A 19615-nucleotide genomic window follows, 5' to 3' on the forward strand; every position below is an offset into this window, starting at 1 on the left:
GTTCTCGCTGGGACCCTGCTCACCCTTTCACATCCAAGTCGCTTTTCAGGCTTGAGGTGCACAGTCCCTTTGCCTTGAATTTGATGCTGTGTTTGGGGGTTGTTTTTTTTTTGTCCCCGTTGCAGAGTTGGCTTAGTGTAGCAGGTTGCCTGTCCCCTGTGACTGCAGGCCACAGGGTCTGTTTTGCCTGGCCCCAGGGCTACAGGCCTGGCTTAGGCTGCTGCCCAGGTAACTGGGGGGACTGGTAGTCAGTTGGCGTTTTCTCCAAAGCACCAAGAGGACTTCAGACCACCACGTTTTGCATATTTGATAAACGAATCCATGGGGAACGTGGGGCCTTCCTACCAGGGCCTTGCCTCCATCAGGGTGCCCCAATACCGGGTCCTCCCAGTGCTATGCACCTTTAGCCAACCGTTGTCCTTGATGAGCCACACATTCCTGGGGGACAGCTGTGGTCAGACTCCGCCACAGGCACTGAGATGTTCGTTTACAGGCAAGATCAAGCAGCCTTGGAGTTGCTGCCATGGTCTCAGGCGTCACAACACCCCAGTCACTGTCCTCGGTGCAGAGCGCCGATGGATCATGAAGCCTGCCTCTCCATTCAGGGGCCTATGTCCCAGAGGCTCACAGGCAGCAGCATCTTGCCATGGGAGGGGCCTTTTCCATCCAGGATGCCAGGCGTCTCAGAGCTTCGCCTTTTGAATACATTGACACCCGAGTGCTCCCGAGGCGGAGCCTGCTGAGGCCTGTGTGCACACTCTGCTGACCCTGTTGGAGATGCCAGGCCCTCCTTGTTGGTGTGCGCGCCACTGCCTTTCCCCTATGGAACGCGCGGATTCTTTGAATGCACCTTGATTTTGGTTGAGTAATAAACTAGACTTAGATCAAGCCAGTTGTGGTGGTGCACACCTGTGATCCCAGCTACGGAGGAGGCTGAGGCAGGAGGATCACAAGTGCCAGGCCAGCCTGGGCAGCTTAGCAAGAGCCTGTCTCCATCCTTTTTTTAAAGGACTGGGGGTGTAGTCTGGTGGCAAAGAGCTTGTCTGGCATGCGTGATGTCCTGGTTTCCATCCCCAGCACCCCCAAAAAGAAAAAAAGAATCACACTATCTTACAAAGATGGTTCTGCAAATTGATTTCCAATTTCAAGAGAAATTGAAAAGGGAGGAAATAGACCTTTCTTCTAAACCTGTTGAGTTTTAAAGTCTGAGGCGAGGTTCATGAGCTAGGGAAAAGGTAATACTTGGTGCTTATCAGTTGCCTTTGAATGGCAGGTGCCACTCAGAAACAGTGACAATGAGAAGGTGCTAAGGACAGAGCAGACCACCCTGGGAGGCTATTGAGCAAATGCCCTGCACCACTGAGATCATTCTCCTCAGGGTCAACACTGCATCAAGTCCCCTGGCCCGTTAGTTACTCAAGTCTTTGAACATAAGAGTAATAGAGCCTGTGCCGTAGGATTCTTTTCAGTTGAAAGCATTGAAAACCTAATTTATACTCTTCAAAGCCCTAAGGGATCTCTTGGCTTTTGTGTCTGGAGAGTGCAGGGTTGTGCAGGGATGGCTAGATCTAGCGCCTCAGAGAGGCTTGTCAGGAATCGACTCTCTTCATTCTGAGACTTGCTCTTTACATATGTTAGCTCACAGCCACTCCAGGCTTCCTACCAACTTGACAAACCCTGTTGGAAAGCGTGCTTTTCCTGAGTGGGTCCAGTCAGAGTCTCAGCTGATTCCAGTGGACCCTGTCGAGTCATTTGTGGATCCCTGGATCCATCCCTGTGACCGTGGCGTGGGATATGCGCCCGCTCCTGGGATTCGTGGTGTGAGGAGAAGGTTCCAATCCCCAAAGACAGTCCGGTTTGCTGGTGGCAGAAGCAGAAGGGCAGGCGGGAATCACAAGCAGCTACCCTGGCTGCCCTGGGAAGATGTCTTAGACCCAGGTTTCCAAGCTGCCATTTGGCTTGAGAAGAGAAACACAGGCAGCGAGTGGGTGGGGCGTGGGGGGAGCCCAAGCTGTTCTTAAGGGAAAGTGTGACGAGCTCCTCCCCTTAGCCGTTGCCCTTTTAGCTCATCTCCACTGCTTGTCCCCTGGGCCAGCCTTTGCTGTCACCTAACAGATAATTACTGTGTGCCACGGTATGATTAAGTGGAAGGAAGGCAGCAGCATCGGAACCTAGTCAGGCGGCTCTGAGGTTCCTTGTGGGTAGTTTTAATGTGTGCTTGTCCTCAGAAATATCTCTTCCTGTCCCCAGGGGCCAGGGAGCTGCTCTGGCCTTTCACCCCAGTGGTTCTCAAAAGTTCTTCCCAGAGGCATTGTTGACTTTCGAGACCTCTGGGCGGGAGAGCTGTGGGAGGAATCTGTCCCCCACGGAAGAAATGGGCCCTGGAAGCGGCTCCCCTGAGCACGTTTGGAGGTGGAGCAGCAGCTGGAAGGAGGGCCTCTGAGTAGCTCAGGCTTTGGCTCTGAGCAGGTTCACTCCCTGAGCAGCTCAGACCTTCTCTGCCACGCCCCCCTTCCCCCTGGCTCCTCCGCCTCGCCTCGTGTACAGGCAGCAGACGACTTCAGCTAGAAGGGGTCACGATCAGCCTCTCAGTGCTGAACTCGGGAGCCAGCGGGTTTTGTGTAAGTCTGTCTCCATGACTGATGGCGGAGAACGGGCCTGTGTTGGCGCCGTGGCGGCACGGCCCCTAGGGCAATCCAGGCCGACCTTCGTTTGGGTTGGGGAAGGGGATGGACCTCGGGCAGAAGCACACTGTCCACTCATCTGTACCCAGCCCCCTCTGAATCTTCAGTGTCCTCTGATACGTACAGGCACCTGCGTGTGATTGTCATCTTACGTTCTGAGGCGAGGGGTCACTGTAAACCTCGTCTCGAGAGTGCAGCCCTCCTTGGGGCTGTATTGATCTCTTGGTCATCTGCTCAGAGATACATCCATTACCTTCAGGAAATTGTGAAGATGAAGACTGTAAACGTCTATTTTTTATTACAAATGGCTTTGGTGGTTTTTTTCCCCTAAAAATAATGCATTTATTGAAGTGGAAAAGACACGAAGTTGACTTTTGGGACTTTTCAGATGTCATGTATGTATGGTTTACATTTACAGCAATGGCCTCACACTGCCTGTGTCGTGTGCAACCTGTTCTTAGGTAATTGTGTTTTGTTTGGCTGCAGGTGGGAATGGAAGTAGCGCCACATCTCAAAGAGAGCCTCAATAAGAACTTCTTTGACTTCCTCCTCACGTTTAAACAGGTACGAGCACCCTGTGAGGTGACGGTTATGTGATGGTGAACTCTTAAAACCCGGTGGGTTTTCCGCGCCGAGAATGCCCTGGAGCCCTTGACACCTGCAGACCCCAGGAGACGGCAGGAGCATCTGCCGTGGGCTGCTGGGCAATTGACGGCTCTGACCCAGCTGAGCTTTCCTGTGCGTGGGTCACAGAACCCATCTTTACGTGGCCAGCCCAGCTTCCTGGCATCTGCTGGCTGTTTTTGTCGGGTCACTTTCCACAGCTCACATTCCCAGAACGGCTCAGCTCGGTTGGAAATTAAAAACCAAAAACACCAACTAAGAAACCAGGCCATCCCCGTGGGTCGCCCAGAACCTTCTGGCGGGGACGGGCATGAGCCATGTGCTCTCTTGTTGTGGTCCCGTCCTTTTCTGAGTGTGTGTGTTCCCTGTAGATTCACGGAGATACAGTCCAGAACCAGCTGGTGGTCCAGGGGGTAGAGCTCCCCTCCTACCTCCCCTTGTACTCTCCTGCCATGGACTGGATCTTCCAGTGCATCTCCTACCACGCCCCCGAGGTAAGTGCCCTAGTCTCAGCAGACACTCACCTCCAGGGACAGATGCTGAGCCCCTCTGTCCTCCTTGGTGTGACAGCCCCTGCCCGTGGGCCAGATGTTAAGAGGTCTTTCCCAACAGCTACAGTGACGTCCGAGCCAGCTCACCCGCACAGAGGGCTCAGCACCGAGGCTGGCGCTGTGCTGAGCGCCCCTCCTAGGTTGTCTGGTTGAATGACTGTGACCTAGGTTGTCTGGTTGAGTGACTGGTTGAGCTTCCTGTGAGGGTGCACAGCTGGAAGGCGGTCGCCCAACACAGACCCCTGGAGTCCAGCTGCAGGGTTGGCAGCTCTGCTGTCTCTTCACTTACCCTGCCCATGACCTGCCGTTTGCTCATAATCCAGCAAAGTCGATTGAGCAGGTCAGGAACTCCTCTGTTCTATGGAAGGAAAGCTGGATTCAGATTTTTGAGATTCCTTTTGCTAATCTAGGTGTTAACATGACATAGTCATAGCAGAAATGCTTTTTCTTCCCTGAGATATAGAAGCAGTGTCAGTAGAACATGAGCCCAGGTCACTGTGACCGAGACAGGTAAAGCTGCCCTCATCCTCCCTTTAGTAGATTACACTCCCAACACCTGTAATCCCAGCTATTTGGCTGGAGAGGCTGAGACAGGAGGATTTGCAAGTTTGAGGCCAACCTAGCAACTTAGACTATTTAAAAAAAAAAAAAAAAAAAAAAGGACTGGGGATGTAGTGACTGAACTGGCCCAGTAAGTGTGACAGTTCAATCCCAAGTACTGCCAAAAAAAAAATGGGGGTGGGGGGCCTTGGGAGAGAAAGGGAGACTTCAAAACAATATGTGGAGTGAAACAAATCCACAGGCATCTGCCTTGTTCCGAAGTGCTGCCAACACACATCCGAAGCCCTTCCAGGAAACAAGAACACAAGCCGTGGCTCTGACTGGGCAGTCCCACCTTCCTGAGTTTTCCTGTAGAAGTAGGTAGATGAACACAGACACAGGTTGGCTTGTGCTACTTCAAGACTGGAGGTGACCATCTCAGGCTTGGTTAAGCTCTGGTGTAGTGTTGTGCGTTCAGCGGGATGTCCTGGGGCCACCTGAGATGGTGAGGATCTGGGGTCGTCTCACATGCTGACACGAGGGCATTCCCAGCGTGTGGCTGGGTGGAATGTGTTGCGCTTGCTCTGGGTGACGGAAGCTGCTGTGTGGCCTGATGTGCAAGGAGGGCTCTGGCTGGGGCGCCTGGGCCTGCCTCAGCTCGGGGCAGCCCTGTGGGAAGGCGGAGGTCAGCTGACATGCCCTCGCCACTCCAGGCCTGGAGGATGACACCGTGACCCGTTTCCTCGTCTGTTAGGAGGATTAAACAAGATGGCGCTCTTCCAGAGCTTCCTGTGGTCCTCATGGCGCTTTCACACAGGATTGTTCTGAGGCTCGCGAGTTGGGGAGGGATGTGGCAAAACGAGCCCTGGGGAGTAGGCTGGGGCCATCTTATTTTTCTTTGCCCGTCTGCTTGCTAGCTTTTCAGCAGGTGTGCCCTGCTTGTCGTCTTACAAGTCCTAAAACCTGAGGGAAAAACAGGGACAGCTTGTATTTTAGGTGAATTTTTTTTTTAAACCATTGAACAAATTGCTTTTACGTCAAGCCAGGGTAAGGGGAAGATTGTAAATTTGCTGCCTGCTCTCTGGTCTGCAGTGGAAGCGCGGCAACCACCTGCTGTCTCCAGACTGGGAAGAGGTACCATGAGCTTGACCAGAGAAAGAGCTGCCTTGCTATTCCACTGAGTGACTGGGACATTAAGATTGTCATGTTGAAAATGAGAACACTTAATTTTTTCCTCCTTAATTTAATGAAAGGCAAAATCGGATTAAAAACAGAAAGTACATGTCATAAGGCACCCTTGTATTTTAAGCATCAGGAATCTCAGAGGGTGGCAGAAGCTGGGAATAGAACTTTCTCAGGGAGTACAGCTCTAGGAAATCATCATTGCACTAGGAGAAATGATTAAAAAAATCAGGTCACCGAATAATAATAAACTCTGCTTCTTGGGGCACTTAAACAAGGGACCCAGAGTGTCTTGTTAAAAATAAATTGATTTTCAAAATGCAGGAGGATTGTCAGTATGGGGGGAGGTGTTGAAGGCCCATGTGACAGCTGGATGTCTAAGCTCTCCCCCCGCCACTACGGGGTTGAACCCCGGGGTGCTTTACCACTGAGCCACGTCCCCAGCCCTTTCTATCATTTTGAGACAGGATCTTGCTAAGATGCTTAGGGTCTCACTAAGTTGCTGAGGCTGGCCTCAAACTTGCATTCCTCCTGCCTCTGCCACCTGAGTTACTGGCATTACAGGTGTGGTCACTGCCAAGCCGCACTTTAAAGCTCTTTGACAATGGTTGGTAAGAATCGATGGGGACAGGCCTCCAAAATAGAGGTTTGTAAGTATAATAAGTAAAAATGGATTATGCCTTATTTGAGGCATATTCTGCCTAGGAAAAGGCATTTTATAAAACTGGCTTTTAGATAAGAAAAATAAATCCCTCAATAAGCCACTTGTCATTGTCACTCAGTGGCTGTTGGGGACAGGGTGGGAGATGCAGAAGGAAGTTGTAAGTCTTGTCTGGTGTGGAAGGGTCGTGGCTGGGTTGTAGGATGCAGGATGGAGACACTGGAGAAGGGAGAGGAAGGTACGTCCTGAGGCTGGACAGGCAGCTGGGTAGACCTGTCACACCTTGGGCCGCTTGACTTCCCTGTGCCTTAGTTTTGCCAACTGTAAAATAGGACTCAGCAGGACCCTTCCTCTGCAGGCTACTGCGGTGGTAGCTGTCACAAAGCACATCAGCATGGTGTTTGTGGGCGGCCCAGCAGGCTGAAGCAGATGGCCCAACTGACTCGAAGGCCAGGAGACCAGCAGGGGAAAGGGCCTGTCCATAGAGCAGGCCACAGGCATGGGAGGGGCCCGCGTTGCTGGGAGTGGAGCAGGTTGCACTGGGCCAGCTGCAGAGGCCTGAGGGGCTGTGGCGAGGGCAGGGAGCTCCTGAAGGGCTGACCAGGAGGGCTTTGGAGAAGGTGCTCTGGCAGAGGCCCCCGGTGGAAACTGCGAACCCAGGAGGCGGATGGAGGAGAGCGAATTTCCCCATCAGAAAAGAATTGCTAGTCAAAGTACAGAATCGGAATAAGAAAGGCTGGAGGCCCAGCCTGGGAAGCCGGCTTGCGGGCCTTGGCGTCACTGGTGGACTCCCTTCCCGAGTTCCTCCCTCCCCGCCTCCGTGTGTGTGTGTGTGTGTGTGTGTGTGTGTGTGTGTGTGTGTGTGTAAAATCCTGGGAGTTGTTCCCTGTGACTTTATGAGCCTCCTTCACTCAACCTCCTCGTGCCTGCTCCTGCCTGTGGTCACGTCACGCTCGCTCTGGCCATTGCTGGTCACACCAGCGAGCGAGTAAAGGGAGTGAGTGGGTCAGACATGGAGCGGGGTGGGCAGCGGGGGAAGGCTGAGCTGCTCTGTCCTCTTGGCAGGGGGCCCCCCATGGCACTGTGCTCGGTTGTCTCGCTGCATGCCCTTATCACCCGCTTGACAGTCGGGCACCGAGGCATAGAAGCTTGCCTAGGGTCCGGGGTCAGGCCACTCGGCCTCTTAGCACAACTCTGAAACCAGGGACGTGGCCTTGATCCGACTCTTTCTGTACTTCTGAAGTAGGTAATTAGGCCCTTAAAAAAATAAATAAATAAATAAAACAAAAACAAAAAAAACCTAATCCAGAGGTGGAAAAAGGTAAAGCCATCAGGTAAATGTGGTTATCCAAACCCGCGCATACTGATGACGCGTCGTAGAATTAGACCCAAAGACAGAAGAAAAGTGTGTGCAAAATAGTGAGTTAACGGGATCGTGGCAGTGCCAAGTCATGGCTTGACAGTGCACAGGTTACGTAAGATGTCACCTTTGAAGGAAACCAAGTGACGGATACTGAGGACCTCTGAACTATTTTTGTGATCACTTCTAGTCTATAATTAGTTAAGAAGTTGCTAAGCATCCATCAGCCTAGGGGAAGCTTGGAAACTAACCTATCCACTGTGGAGATTCCTCGGCCATTAAACAGGATGAGGTATGTGGGCGCAGTGGCGCACACCTGTAATCCCTGTTGCTCGGGAGGCTGTGGCTGGAGGATCCGGAGTTCAAAGCCAGCCTCGGCAACTTAGACCCTGTCTCAAAATATAAAAAGGCCAGGGAGGTGGCTTGGTGGTTAAGCACCCAGTACCAAAAGGTGGGTTCCCGTGTCCTGACCCAGGAGGGGGTTCCCACCCTAGATTCTTAAGTGGGAAGAGCATGGTGCAGCCCAGCGTGTGTAAGATCATCCTGTTTTTGTAGATAGAAAACAAAATTGGCTGCTGCAGTAACAGCTGTGTACCTGCAGGGCGGAGGCACAGTGCAGGAAGATGAGCAGGGGGTGTTGATGGTGATCCCGGGGGCCTGCGGGGAGGGAGCGCTCCTGCTGCTTGCGGTACTACTTGAACTTGGGTCTACACTCATTTCTTATTTTTATAGTTTCATAAAAACAAATGTCGTGTAAATAAATGAAATGTGGGGCCAAGAGCAGCAGGGACGATGGCCTCAGGGAAGACGAGGCCGCCTTGCCCAGCTCCAGGCTCCAGTGGGTCTGGACCAAACGTGCTGGGCCGTGAGCTCCGCGGGGCACCGGGCTAGTTTCCAAGATGCTATTCATCTGGTTCTTGCCAAAGATAATCAAGCCTGTCACTTCTCGGTGAAAATAAATAAATAAAAACAACCTCCAACAGACCTGCGTGGGATCCCAAATAGTTGGCTCCCTGGATCTTACGAGTGTCCCTGTATTTCTATACCAGATGGTCTGTTTTCCCTTCATTTCCATGCATTTTTTGTGTGTGTGTGTGTGAGAGAGAACTTTTTAATGCCTTTTTCCTTGTTCTAACAAGTGTTTTTTTCTTTGTAGTTATACATGACAGAATGTATCTTGACACATACGTGGAGCATGAGGTTGTGCATGAGGGGAGTGAAGCATGTGTCTTATGTTTATTGTTTTGTACATACGTTGGCGTTTGCCCCACTTGGTCTTTGGAAGAGCTGGGTCGCGGCATCTCCTGTGCTGGTTGTGCTGCTGCCCTGTCGGTGATCCCCTGTGTGCTGGGGAGTACTGCTGTGACAATCTTATAGAATGTCTTCCCTTTCCCCAGTCCTTTCTAGAAGAACACTTTGGTATTGGTATTGGTGGTCAGAACAACTTTTCAAGCATAACTGTGCCATGAGTGAGGTAGGGAAGCCGGGTGACATGATCGATTTTATGGTCAGCTGAAGTGTTGTAGCTAAGGCGGGTGACATGATCGATTTTATGGTCAGCTGAGATGTTGTAGCTAAGGAACAGACACGTGCTGAGCCTTCAGGTGTGGTTCAGTGCCTCCTCCCCATGGCAAAGGTGCGCTCCAGCCAGATAGCCTCCATTTGCCTTTATGCTCTGCTGTCTCTGGCTAGTAGCATGGTGGCTGCAGCTGCTCCCACCGTCACATCCTAGCATGACGACCCAGAGGCAGAAAGGGAACCTTCAATTCCTTGGGTGCCTGTTTCCAACAGGGAAACCTTTCCTCTGAGCCCTGGGAAGACTTTCCACTCCATCTCAGCAGCTGGGAAGGGTCGTGTGTCCATGTCTAACCCCCTACCCCAGGGAAGAGGCGTGAGACCACGTGGTTGGGTTGGTCCTGTACTGGGCAGCTCCGGCTGTCATACAGGGAGCAGGCACTTACCTCCTCACAGTTCTGGAGGCTGCAAGGTCGAGGTCAAAGTGCGGCAGGGTTGGTTTCTGGTGAGGCACCTGTGCTTTTGTCTTTGGGTGTGCCCACTTTTCTCTTCATAAGGGCACCAGTCCCTCCCTATGGCCCCGTTTAACCTTAGTGCCCCCCGAAGGCCCTCTCTCCAGTACTGTCACGTTGGAAGTTGGGGTTTCTGCGTGTGGATATTGGGAGGGACGTAATATAGTCCACAGCAGGACCCAGCCTGACTGACTTGGGCCAGAAGCTGAAATCTGGATAAAGTCAGTTCTGAAGCAGTTGTGACAGATCTTCAGGGTCGGCTGTCACCTAAGTGACTCGGGCAGCATGGAGGACACGGAGGGTCACAGCTAGGAAAGGCTGAAGTGCACTGAGAACCACTCAGAGTTTTGACTTCAGGGCCCACTTGGACACCAGTCACATTTCTGCCGCTTCCGGGAAAGTGTCTTAACCCGTCTGAGCTCCTCACCTGCAGAGCGGGCCCCATGTCCAGCCTCCCAGGGCTGTTGGGAGAGCGAATGCAGAAAGGGCCCGGTGAGGCTTGGTGTCCAGCTTAGTGTCCAGACTGCTGGCATTGGGGTTGACTTTCCCCAACCCACTGCCCAAAAAGGACACATTGTTATTTATTTATTTTTTAAGTAGGAGCCCTTTTGAAGATATGTAATTGTCTTAAGATAGCTCTAAAGCCATTAACAGCCATTAACAGTGTTCTAGTGAGCAACCTGTTCACATCCGTTGGGGCCTGGAAATGTGAAGACCGTGGCCTCTGGTGCTGGCCAACTCAGGGTCACACCTGGCTGCCGTCGCTGGCTGTGTGACCTTGGGTAAAGCCTGCCACTGCTCCATGGCTTGGTGTCTCATATGTGCAGTGGGAGAGCAGAGTGCTCACCCTGTGGGTGGTGGGAGAGGCTAGAGCATGAGTGTAAGGCTCTGGCCCAGGGTATGTGAATTGCATCACCAACCACAGGAAACTTGGGAAACGAGGAAGAGCTGGTGATCAGAGAAGAGATGGGAAGCAGAGTAACATTCATCCTCATTCATGCCCTGGGCACAGGAGGTGCCTCTCATCCTTCAGTGACCCTGTAGGTGGGATGGTGCTGCCTTTGTTCTCTGTAAGGACAAAGCTGGTGTCTGCCAGCTCTCCCCACTGGCAATTGGTGATTTGAACCCAAGTGTGCCTCACACTAGGCCCTGGCTCTTGTCCGTCGTACCAGATGCCATGAAAGTGTTCCCCTCCCTGTTCCTACTAGTCACTGAAGTTGTGTAATTGGGTGTGTGCTTAGGTTTATTTTGTAGAATGACTATGTTTGGAAATCTCTTAGAAATGTGGCTTTAGCCTGATGATTTTCTCATTAACCTTCTAGGCTCTGCTGACTGAGATGATGGAAAGATGCAAGAAGCTGGGAAACAAGTAAGACTCACGTGCCTGGGTTTGCAGCGGGAGCTGGGTGCTGTCTCTGAGCTGGGCGGGCTTCCATGGGAGAGGAACTGACAGGGTGGATGGAGTCCAGTGGTCTGGCCCTAGGTCCCAACTCTGTTCTGTCTTAGCTCTGTGACCTTGGGCCACTTATTTGGACTCTCTGGACCTCAGTCTCCTCATCTGTAAAATGGGCAAGAGGGTAGTCCTTTCCCCATGGGACTGTGTAAGTGGCAGGGCCAGGATAAACTTGGTCTCCCTCTGTCCTGGGTATGTGTGGTACACCTCGGCTCCGTTCTTGGTGGTAAATGTATGAGCAGCCTTGAGGGGGTGTTGTTCACTGTGTCCCTACTGCCTAGAGCACAAGATCTCTTTCATAAGAAGTCTTTCACGAGAGATGTGGTTATGTGTTTGCAGCAGAAATCAGTGCTGTTACTGGGTAATTAGTTTTGTAACTGCACCACCCCATTTGGAGAGTCATTTCTGTTTAAATGGATTGGATTGCTTGGCAATTTACCTGTCCATCCATTCACCCATCCACCCACCTATCCATCCATCCATGCAGCGAATTCAGCATTTATGGAGTTCCAAATGTGCACAGATACTGGTGGTCCACAGATGGCCCTTTCACTGTGGTCTTGTTTTGTTTTTGCAACCTTATCATTAAAGGGCTATCAGCCCCCGTTCCTGGCAGTATACACCCTCACGTTAAAACAGCTTTCATAAGGGGGAGGTGGACTGACTTGGGGCCTCCATGTCTTGCAGCGCCTTGCTATTGAATTCTGTGATGTCAGCCTTCCGGGCCGAGTTCATCGCCACGAGATCTATGGACTTCATTGGAATGATCAAAGAGTGCGATGAGTCTGGTTTCCCCAAGGTAGGCTCTAGACCCATCTCCGGGGAAGAGCAGATTGGCAGTGTCTACCCCATCTCTCCCCATACTCCTAGCCTGCCGCAGAGTATTTAGGAAAAATGTTGGTCTTACATCTTAAAAAAAAGAAAGAAAAGAAAAAACTTCACTCTTAGGGAAGAGCTTTGTCGAGCAGAATATTATGGCCCACCAATTAGAAAAATGCCCAGAGCCAGGTCTTCAATATGAGTGTCTTAGTGTTGCTGGGGTAGATCTGTAGAACTCACAAGTCTGGAGCATTTATTTATTCTGAGATGGGTTAAATGTTGTAGCCTGCAACCTTTTTATTTTTGTTTTTAAGCCTTGGTTACTTTGATTTAAGATTTCCAGCAATATAATCATTGGTACTTTTCTTAGCATCTCCTTTTTCGATCACTGGGGTTAAACTTGGCCTTGGCCGATCCACCTGAGAATGATCGACTTCAGATTCTCAATGAAGCTTGGAAAGTTATCACAAAATTGAAGAATCCACAGGTAGGTGACCATTTAGACCTTTGATCAACTGGTCTTTTTTTTTTTTTTTTTTTTGGTCTGTTAGGTAGCTAGACATTTTCTTTTAGAAATGATCTTTTAATTACAATTCTGGGCTTCTTTGGTTTGTATGGGTTCTTTGGGGTGTGGTAGTGGGGACTGAACCTAGGGATACTCTACCACTGAGCTACGTCCGGATTCCTCTTTTGAGACGGGGACTCTGTAAATTGCCAAGTCTGTTCTTTAACTTGACCCCTCCTGTCTCAGCTTCCTGAGTCACTGGGATTATAGGTGTGCAACACGGCACCTGGAGCACTACTGATGTTTTTAAAGACGTCTTTATTGTTGACCTGGATAGTGAACTAATGGCATTAAATATGTCATTCTTTGACTTTTGTATCTCTGTTGCTGTTTCATTCTTGAGACCTCAAGATGCAGCAAAAATACAAAATCATAGATATTTGAAGCTTTGAAAGGCCTGTGACTGTGCAAAAAGCATCCAAAACACAGCAGTCTGAAGTATTTTACTTTGAAATTACCAATTGAATAGAATATTCCTAAACCAAGAGTCAGTGGGCAAGCCAGTAATTAGCAAAAGGAAAGTCCAGTTCCTGGCCCTGGTGTGGGATCACCTGGAGCATCATCCCTGTGCTCCAGGTGGAGGAAGGCTTGGGATGATGGAGAGACTGACGTCAGTTACCGTAGTGATATCATCAGGTAAGGTTGGGGCTCATGACTCGCCATCCTTTTTGGCATCATGCCAGTAGGGAAAATGGTGTTGGCTGATGGGCCCCACGAGCAGCAGGACGGACATCACTGTGTCTGTCCTGCTAGCAGTGAATGCATGAGGGTAAGGAGCACTGGAGGCAGGCAGTCACCAGGAGGGAAAGGCCAGGTGAGCGTGCATGTGCAGTGTTCACCAAGGTGTGTTCAGAATAGCGGCTGGGCTGCGGCTCCGTGGCAGAGTGCTGGGCTAGCATTCCATCTCCAGCACTGCAAAAAAAGATTGGGAGCAGGTAGAATAATGGTATTTAAAAAAGGCAGAAACACATTTAGAGAATCATATACATCGTCAGGGTCGTTTAGGAAATCATCTTTAAACTTCATTGACTAAATTCCCCCTTTAACTCAAATTGGCCAACTAAAACAGCTTATTCAGGTCAGGAGATCTATTGTATGGATGACTCAAACTATGTATTTTAGGGTTAAAAATCTTGGTAGAACTTGAACGTTCTTACCACTAAATGTGGTGTAGGTGTGATAGGTTACGGCTGGAGAAAACCGGGAGCACATGCCGACCTACCGTGCTGCACCCCTTGTGAGATGTGTTACGTTTTCTTTGCAGGACTACATTAACTGTGCTGAAGTGTGGGTGGAGTACACCTGCAAGCATTTCACGGTATGTATGGCCATGAGGCATGTTTGAAAGAATTATATTTTTTCACATAACAGCAAATGAATCTAGTTCAGGCATTGAAGTATTTCATAAGGGTAAATGTTCTCATAACCTGTAAAATTTGCATTCTTATAATAAAGGGCGATGGAGCATGAATGTGTGTACTGTCACTAAAGTGGTCCATGCTTACTTGTAATTCTGGGTAATGCTGAGTTACACAGTTGAACAGCCTAGGACCCCTTAGGTGCTGACATGCCTAAGTGCATTGTGAATTTCCATGGGAGTTTAGGAGGCAGCCCCTCCCAGACATCTTGGATTACGTGGGATTCTTTTCCCTGAGCAAAAATACTTCTTTCCTGAGGCACAGACTAGAAGCACAGTTTGGGGAATACTGGGCTCATGAAAGAGCAGAGACTTCAGGAGCACATAGAAGCAGGTTTAAATCCTGTTAGGAGAGTTGTTTTAACCAACTCATAAAAATTGAAGAAGAACATTATCTGGATGTATCTACTCCCTGCCACATTCCTATGATGAAACCTGATTACCAAGGTGACAGTGTCAGGGTGGATGGACTCGGGGCTGGCCCCGCAGTGGTCTTGTACGTAGGCAAGTGTTACGTCGCTGGCAGAACAGCAGCCCATAGATGGTTGGCATTCTGCATCTGGTTCATGCCAGCTGTGTTAACTGTACCAGGATGCCAGCGTAGTTGGAAAAAAGAGAGATGCAGCCTCTGAGAGATGATTGATTAGGTGAGGAGGGTGGAGCCCTCGTGAGCAGGGTTAGTGCCCTTCAGCAAGGACTCACATGAGCTCTTTGGACCCTTCCACCACCTGAGGACATGGCAAGGACACTGAGTCTGCCATTGCCTTGATCTGGGACTTCCCAGCCTCCAGGACTGTGTGAGACGTAGGGTCCTGCTGTGGAGTGATCTGGCTCATGGCATGTTGGTACAGCAGGCGGGGCATGAGTTCCAGTAACTTCCTGCACGGTGCAATTTTAATCTCATAGTTTTCACTGTCGTGAAAGAATGTTTTTTTGGGGACTGAATGTCGAAACCATTTTTACCTTGTAAGCCATGTAACAGGCTGGGTTTGGGCTAGAGATGGGACCCCTGATCCAGGTGACAACGGGGGTCAGTAAGCACTGGGCCCAGTATGCCCTCCAGTGGTGCCTCCCTGCCTGGGCGGCAGAAAGCACAGTGATTGTACCAGCACTAGGGAAGCAGGGACGGTGGAAATCTGAGAGCCTTTGGGAGCCATGTTCAGAGCCCCTGGGGGCAGTGGTGCCATCTCTAGGCCGTGGTACTGGGCCAGGTGATAAGGGTGCAATTCCTCCCCTGGTATTGCTTTCACATCTGGACCATGTGTGACATAGTTTGAATGCTAGTCCTTTCCCTGGTGATTGCCAGTCAGCGTCCAATACTGGTCTGTTTCCCCCACTTAGAAGCGAGAGGTGAACACCGTTTTGGCTGATGTCATCAAGCACATGACCCCAGATCGTGCCTTCGAGGAGTCCTACCCCCAGGTAATAGATCGGCGCTTCTCGTCTCCACATTTGCAGGAATCTTGTTCTGCGGACTGTCACTGTTGCCTAGGTCACGACATAAAGTCAGGTAACCCAGGGTTTGAATTCCAGCTCCACCATGTCCTGGCACTGCACTCTAATGGTTGCCTGGCCTCATTGTGCCTTGGTTTTATCACCTGTGAAATGATTCTCTGTTAATATTTTGCCTCATTTGCCTTATTATGGTTAAATGTGTGCACAGACGTAGATGTACTTATGTGTGTGAACTTTCAGTTGTACATACATCATGCCACACCTTTGCTTCTAAAGGAATCAGTATTTCTTTTTTTTTTTTTCTTTTTTGGTACCAGGATTGAACCCAGGGGCACTTAACCACTGAGCCACATCCCCAGCCCTTTGTATATTCTATTTTGAGACATGATATCACTAAGTTGATTAGGGCCTTGCTAAGGTGCTGAGGCTGACCTTGAACTTGGAGTGCTCCTACCTCAGCCTCCTGAGTGGCTGGGGTTACAGGCATGCACCACTGCACCCAGACCTGAGACTGGTTTGGAACTGCACTTCCCATAAGGCAATTAGTTACATGTTCTTAAAGTATTTTGGTGTTTTTGTGTTTTGCTATTTTAAGAATTTTTCACCATTTGCTAGTTTAAATGGTTCATCATTAAACTCACTGAGCAGCCCCTGCCAACGGGACATCATCTGGGCCCGATGGAAGTAGTGCAGCGTTCTGCATAGTGATTGCCTGCTTCGTCCTGGGTAAAGTCATTACATGAACGAAGCAAGCAGAGGAGATAGTCGTGTCTCCAGGAGTGCCAAGACCTCACGCAAGAACTGATGTGCTAGGGAAGTTTTGTTGAGGAAAAATTTAGTGAGGCCTTGACTGCTGGAAACCCAGTTAATTAAAGACTTTAAAATCATTATACTCTTTGAAGTTATCTATTTTAAGAAGTTAATTGCAAGGGAGAAAATAAGATCCTGCAATTCTGCGCTATCTGAAAGCAACTTATAAAAGATGCCCTGAGTGTTGGACACTTAGGTCAGTAAATGAAGAAAAATGTTTAAGCTGAATCACAAACTTAGTCCAAAACAGCCTGAACATAATATCAAGGTCAGCCTGCCCAGACCGTGCATGCGGCAGCTAGCTGTTCGTGAAGAACCGCGCTCCAGTCAGATTGACAGAGTGGGGGAGTGAAACCTCATGATTTTGTAAAGGAGAGAGACATGTAAGAAAAACTTATCTGCTTACTTAGAATCAAAACCAGCTTGTTTATGCAGGCAATTCTGTTTATCCCTGAGGGGCCCCAGTAAGCTATTGCTCTATTACTCGGGCAGTTTTTTTAATCTGTTCAGCCTCTGGATATTTATGTGCATAGTTTGTTTGGAGCCTGTGTTATATTTTGACTTTCTTATACGCTCTTTTGGAGCATTGTTAAAAGAAATGACAACTTGGAAAAGATGCCGGGGGTCCACCAGCCCTGGGGACAGACATCCGTGTCAGTGGCGAACATACGTGCCCCTTGTTGAAGGCAGGACCACCTCAGAAGAAGTAAACCCGGGTCTGTGGAGAATTGCTTACTCCAGGTCCAGGACAAGGCAGTGCGGGATGAGCCTGGAGCATTGTCATGAGTGCCAGGAAATAAGGACGTGAGCAAGAGCCAATGGGGACAAGCAGAAAGGGCAAGGCGCAGGTCCAGGGGCTCTCCTGGGCTTCGAGAGCAATTGGGGCAGGTTCTGACCCACTGAGTAGTAAGAGGAAGCCAGGGGTCTGTCATTAGTGAACAAGGGAAAGGGGAGAGGCGAGCAGGGTCCAAATGAGACGCGGAATGAATGGTGGGGTTGGGCAGTGACCATCCTGCAGCCATCACAGTGGAAACAGGCATCATCCACCTGCAGGCAGGAACCGCCAGCGCCTGCCGATCCTGGAGCAGGAGGTTTGCAGCTCTCACGGGGTCTCCCCCCAGAGAGTATGTTAATTGCAAGGGAGAAAACGGAGATATAGGCCAGTCCTCACCTCTCCAGTCACTGTTCATATCACCAGGAGGAGGCCATTGCGTACCTGCAGGTGTGGCACCCTGGGCGATACGGCTCTCCTGTGTAGGACTGCAGTCGAGAATGCAAGAGCTGAATCCAATCGGAGGGAAGGTCAGCTGCTGCCAAATTGAGCATTTTGTAACTCTTCAAAAATATTATTGCCATGAGTGGCCAAGGTGGGCTGAGGGGATGTTCCAAGTTAACAGGGACGTGAAAACGAGATGGAATGAGCCATCCCGGACTGGCTCCTATCCAGAGAGGAGAAAATATGCTTCTAAAGGACTCTCTGAGGCCGTAGACAAGATTGGACTCTGGACGAAGATGGAAATATTAGGATGTAGCTCAGTAGCAAAGCACCCTGGGTTCAGTCCCCAGTATCTCCCCCCCTCAAAAAAAAAATCTAGTTTTCATGATATTTTTAATGATCCTGAGTTTGGTGACAGCAAAGTAGAAGACATGATAAGAACTGAGCAGGCCCTTTGGTGCACACCTGTCACCCCAGTGGCTTGGGAGGCTTGAAGGCTAGTCTCGGCAACTTAGCAAGGCCCTGCCTCGAAATGAAAAATAAAAAGGAGGCTGGGGATGTGGCTCAGTGGTTAAGCAGCCCTAAGTTAAATTCTTGGTACCAAAAAAAAAAAAAAATGGTATTAAGGGTAGAGGAACCTGATTATGCAGTCAACTCACATGTGGCTCAGAAAGAATGAATTACACAGAATTCAGTGTCAGCTTTTGATCATTGTCATGAAATATCTGAATATTACAGAGGCTTATTTTGGTTCACCGTTTGGAAGGTTCCAGTGCCTGGTCGATTGGCCCCGTGACTTTGGGGCTGTGGTGAGGCAGCACGTCAGTGGAAACAGGGCAGAATGACATGGCTCGAGTCGCCAAGGATCGAGGAGGGGGTTGGGCTGCACAGCCCCGTCCTGGCCATGTCCCCTCTAACCCAAGGGCCTCCCACTGGGCCCTGCCCTCCAAAGCTTCCCCACCTCCCAGTGGCACCACTCTAGGGACCAGAGGGTCACTTACGTAAACCACAGCAGACACATTTGGCAAAAATATTTAAAATTGGTGGATTTGGGTAAAGAATATACGGGAGTTATTTATTCGAGTTTTTCACCTTTTCTGTGAGTAGTTATTTCAAAATAAAAAATGTGCATGGACAGTGTTCACCAATTCTGCCAGTAGATGGATAAGCAAGGAGGTAAAGCAAAGGTAAAGTATAGCAAGATGTTGGCTCTCGTGGAACCGCAGTGGTGAGTGGGTGTGTGTGGTGTGACTCTTTCAGTATTCTTTGAGCATTTTCATAGTGACTTGTGGAAGGGAAAATAAACCTGTGTGTTGCTGGGGACAGAACCCAGGGCCTCACCATGCTAGGCAAGTGCTCTGTCGCTGAGCCATATCCCAGCCCCTAAACCTGTGTTTTAAATCCCAGAAGCTTTACGTGTAAAGCTTCGTTCCAACAGGGTTAGTTTCTCTGCTCTGGAGGCTCCTTAGCCCTACAGTGCTGTGTGTGAACGTGCCCTGTCTCGGCCTGGTTGTCTGCTTGCCTGCCCCAGTGAGCACTTAATTATGAAGCTGGCTCGTGCCGCTTCATGTTGATGCTTTCAGAACGTGAGATTCCTTCACGAATGACTTATGCAGCAGTCTCTTAATTTAAACTGTTTGACAGTAAATTTTTGGGAGGCACCTGTGGCAGGGAGTTAGATTTATTTTAGAAACAGTACCCCTTTGGTCCTTCAGGGACTTTCAGTTGGGACCGAGTGTGCTTCGGAGTGGGCAGTGTACATTGGTACCTGGGCACTTCTGAGCCAGGTCTCTCTGACTGTGCCCCCGTCCTCAGGTCACACCGTGGCCCTGGACCCCACTGCTCAACTGCATCCGACTCCTGTGCACTGATGCAGTGAAGACCCAGGGCCATGGTGGGCTGGAATAGGGTCTGCAGACTGTGGCCACACGTAGCCTGTCACATGTTTGGGGGAGTGAAGGTTTATTGGCACACAGACACCCGCATTTGTTCACAGGTTGGCTGTGACCTCTTTCATGCTGCCGTAGCAGGGCCGAGTCATCGTCATGGACTGCAGACCCCTTACAGAGGATATTTATCCAGCCCTAGAATAGCAGCGGCGGGGGCGGGGGGGGGGGGCAGTGGAGAGCACAGGTGCTTTCCACCTGCAAACCACCCTCTCAGCCCCCAGCTGTGCTTTGAGCTCCATTTCACAGATAGGGCTTGAGACTGAGGTGAAATTACTTCCCCAGACTGAGGTAGAACGCAGAGG

The 19615-nt window shown here is 50.2% G+C and overlaps 1 protein-coding gene across 2 annotated transcripts in view; it reads left to right on the forward strand.

Annotated features, from left to right (window-relative positions):
• The window catches only part of Vps35l (VPS35 endosomal protein sorting factor like), a 99246-nt gene that overhangs the window by 36145 nt on the left and 43486 nt on the right, over nt 1–19615 (forward strand). For both annotated transcript variants that reach the window (XM_026402461.2, XM_026402462.2), the window contains 7 exons: nt 3171–3248; nt 3680–3802; nt 10952–10998; nt 11770–11881; nt 12272–12388; nt 13731–13784; nt 15225–15305. In XM_026402461.2, coding sequence (XP_026258246.2) covers nt 3171–3248; nt 3680–3802; nt 10952–10998; nt 11770–11881; nt 12272–12388; nt 13731–13784; nt 15225–15305 — 612 coding nt within the window. The remainder of the gene's footprint in view (nt 1–3170; nt 3249–3679; nt 3803–10951; nt 10999–11769; nt 11882–12271; nt 12389–13730; nt 13785–15224; nt 15306–19615) is intronic.

This window comes from Urocitellus parryii, chromosome 9, assembly GCF_045843805.1.
Source record: "Urocitellus parryii isolate mUroPar1 chromosome 9, mUroPar1.hap1, whole genome shotgun sequence".
NCBI classification, from domain to species: Eukaryota; Metazoa; Chordata; class Mammalia; order Rodentia; family Sciuridae; genus Urocitellus; species Urocitellus parryii.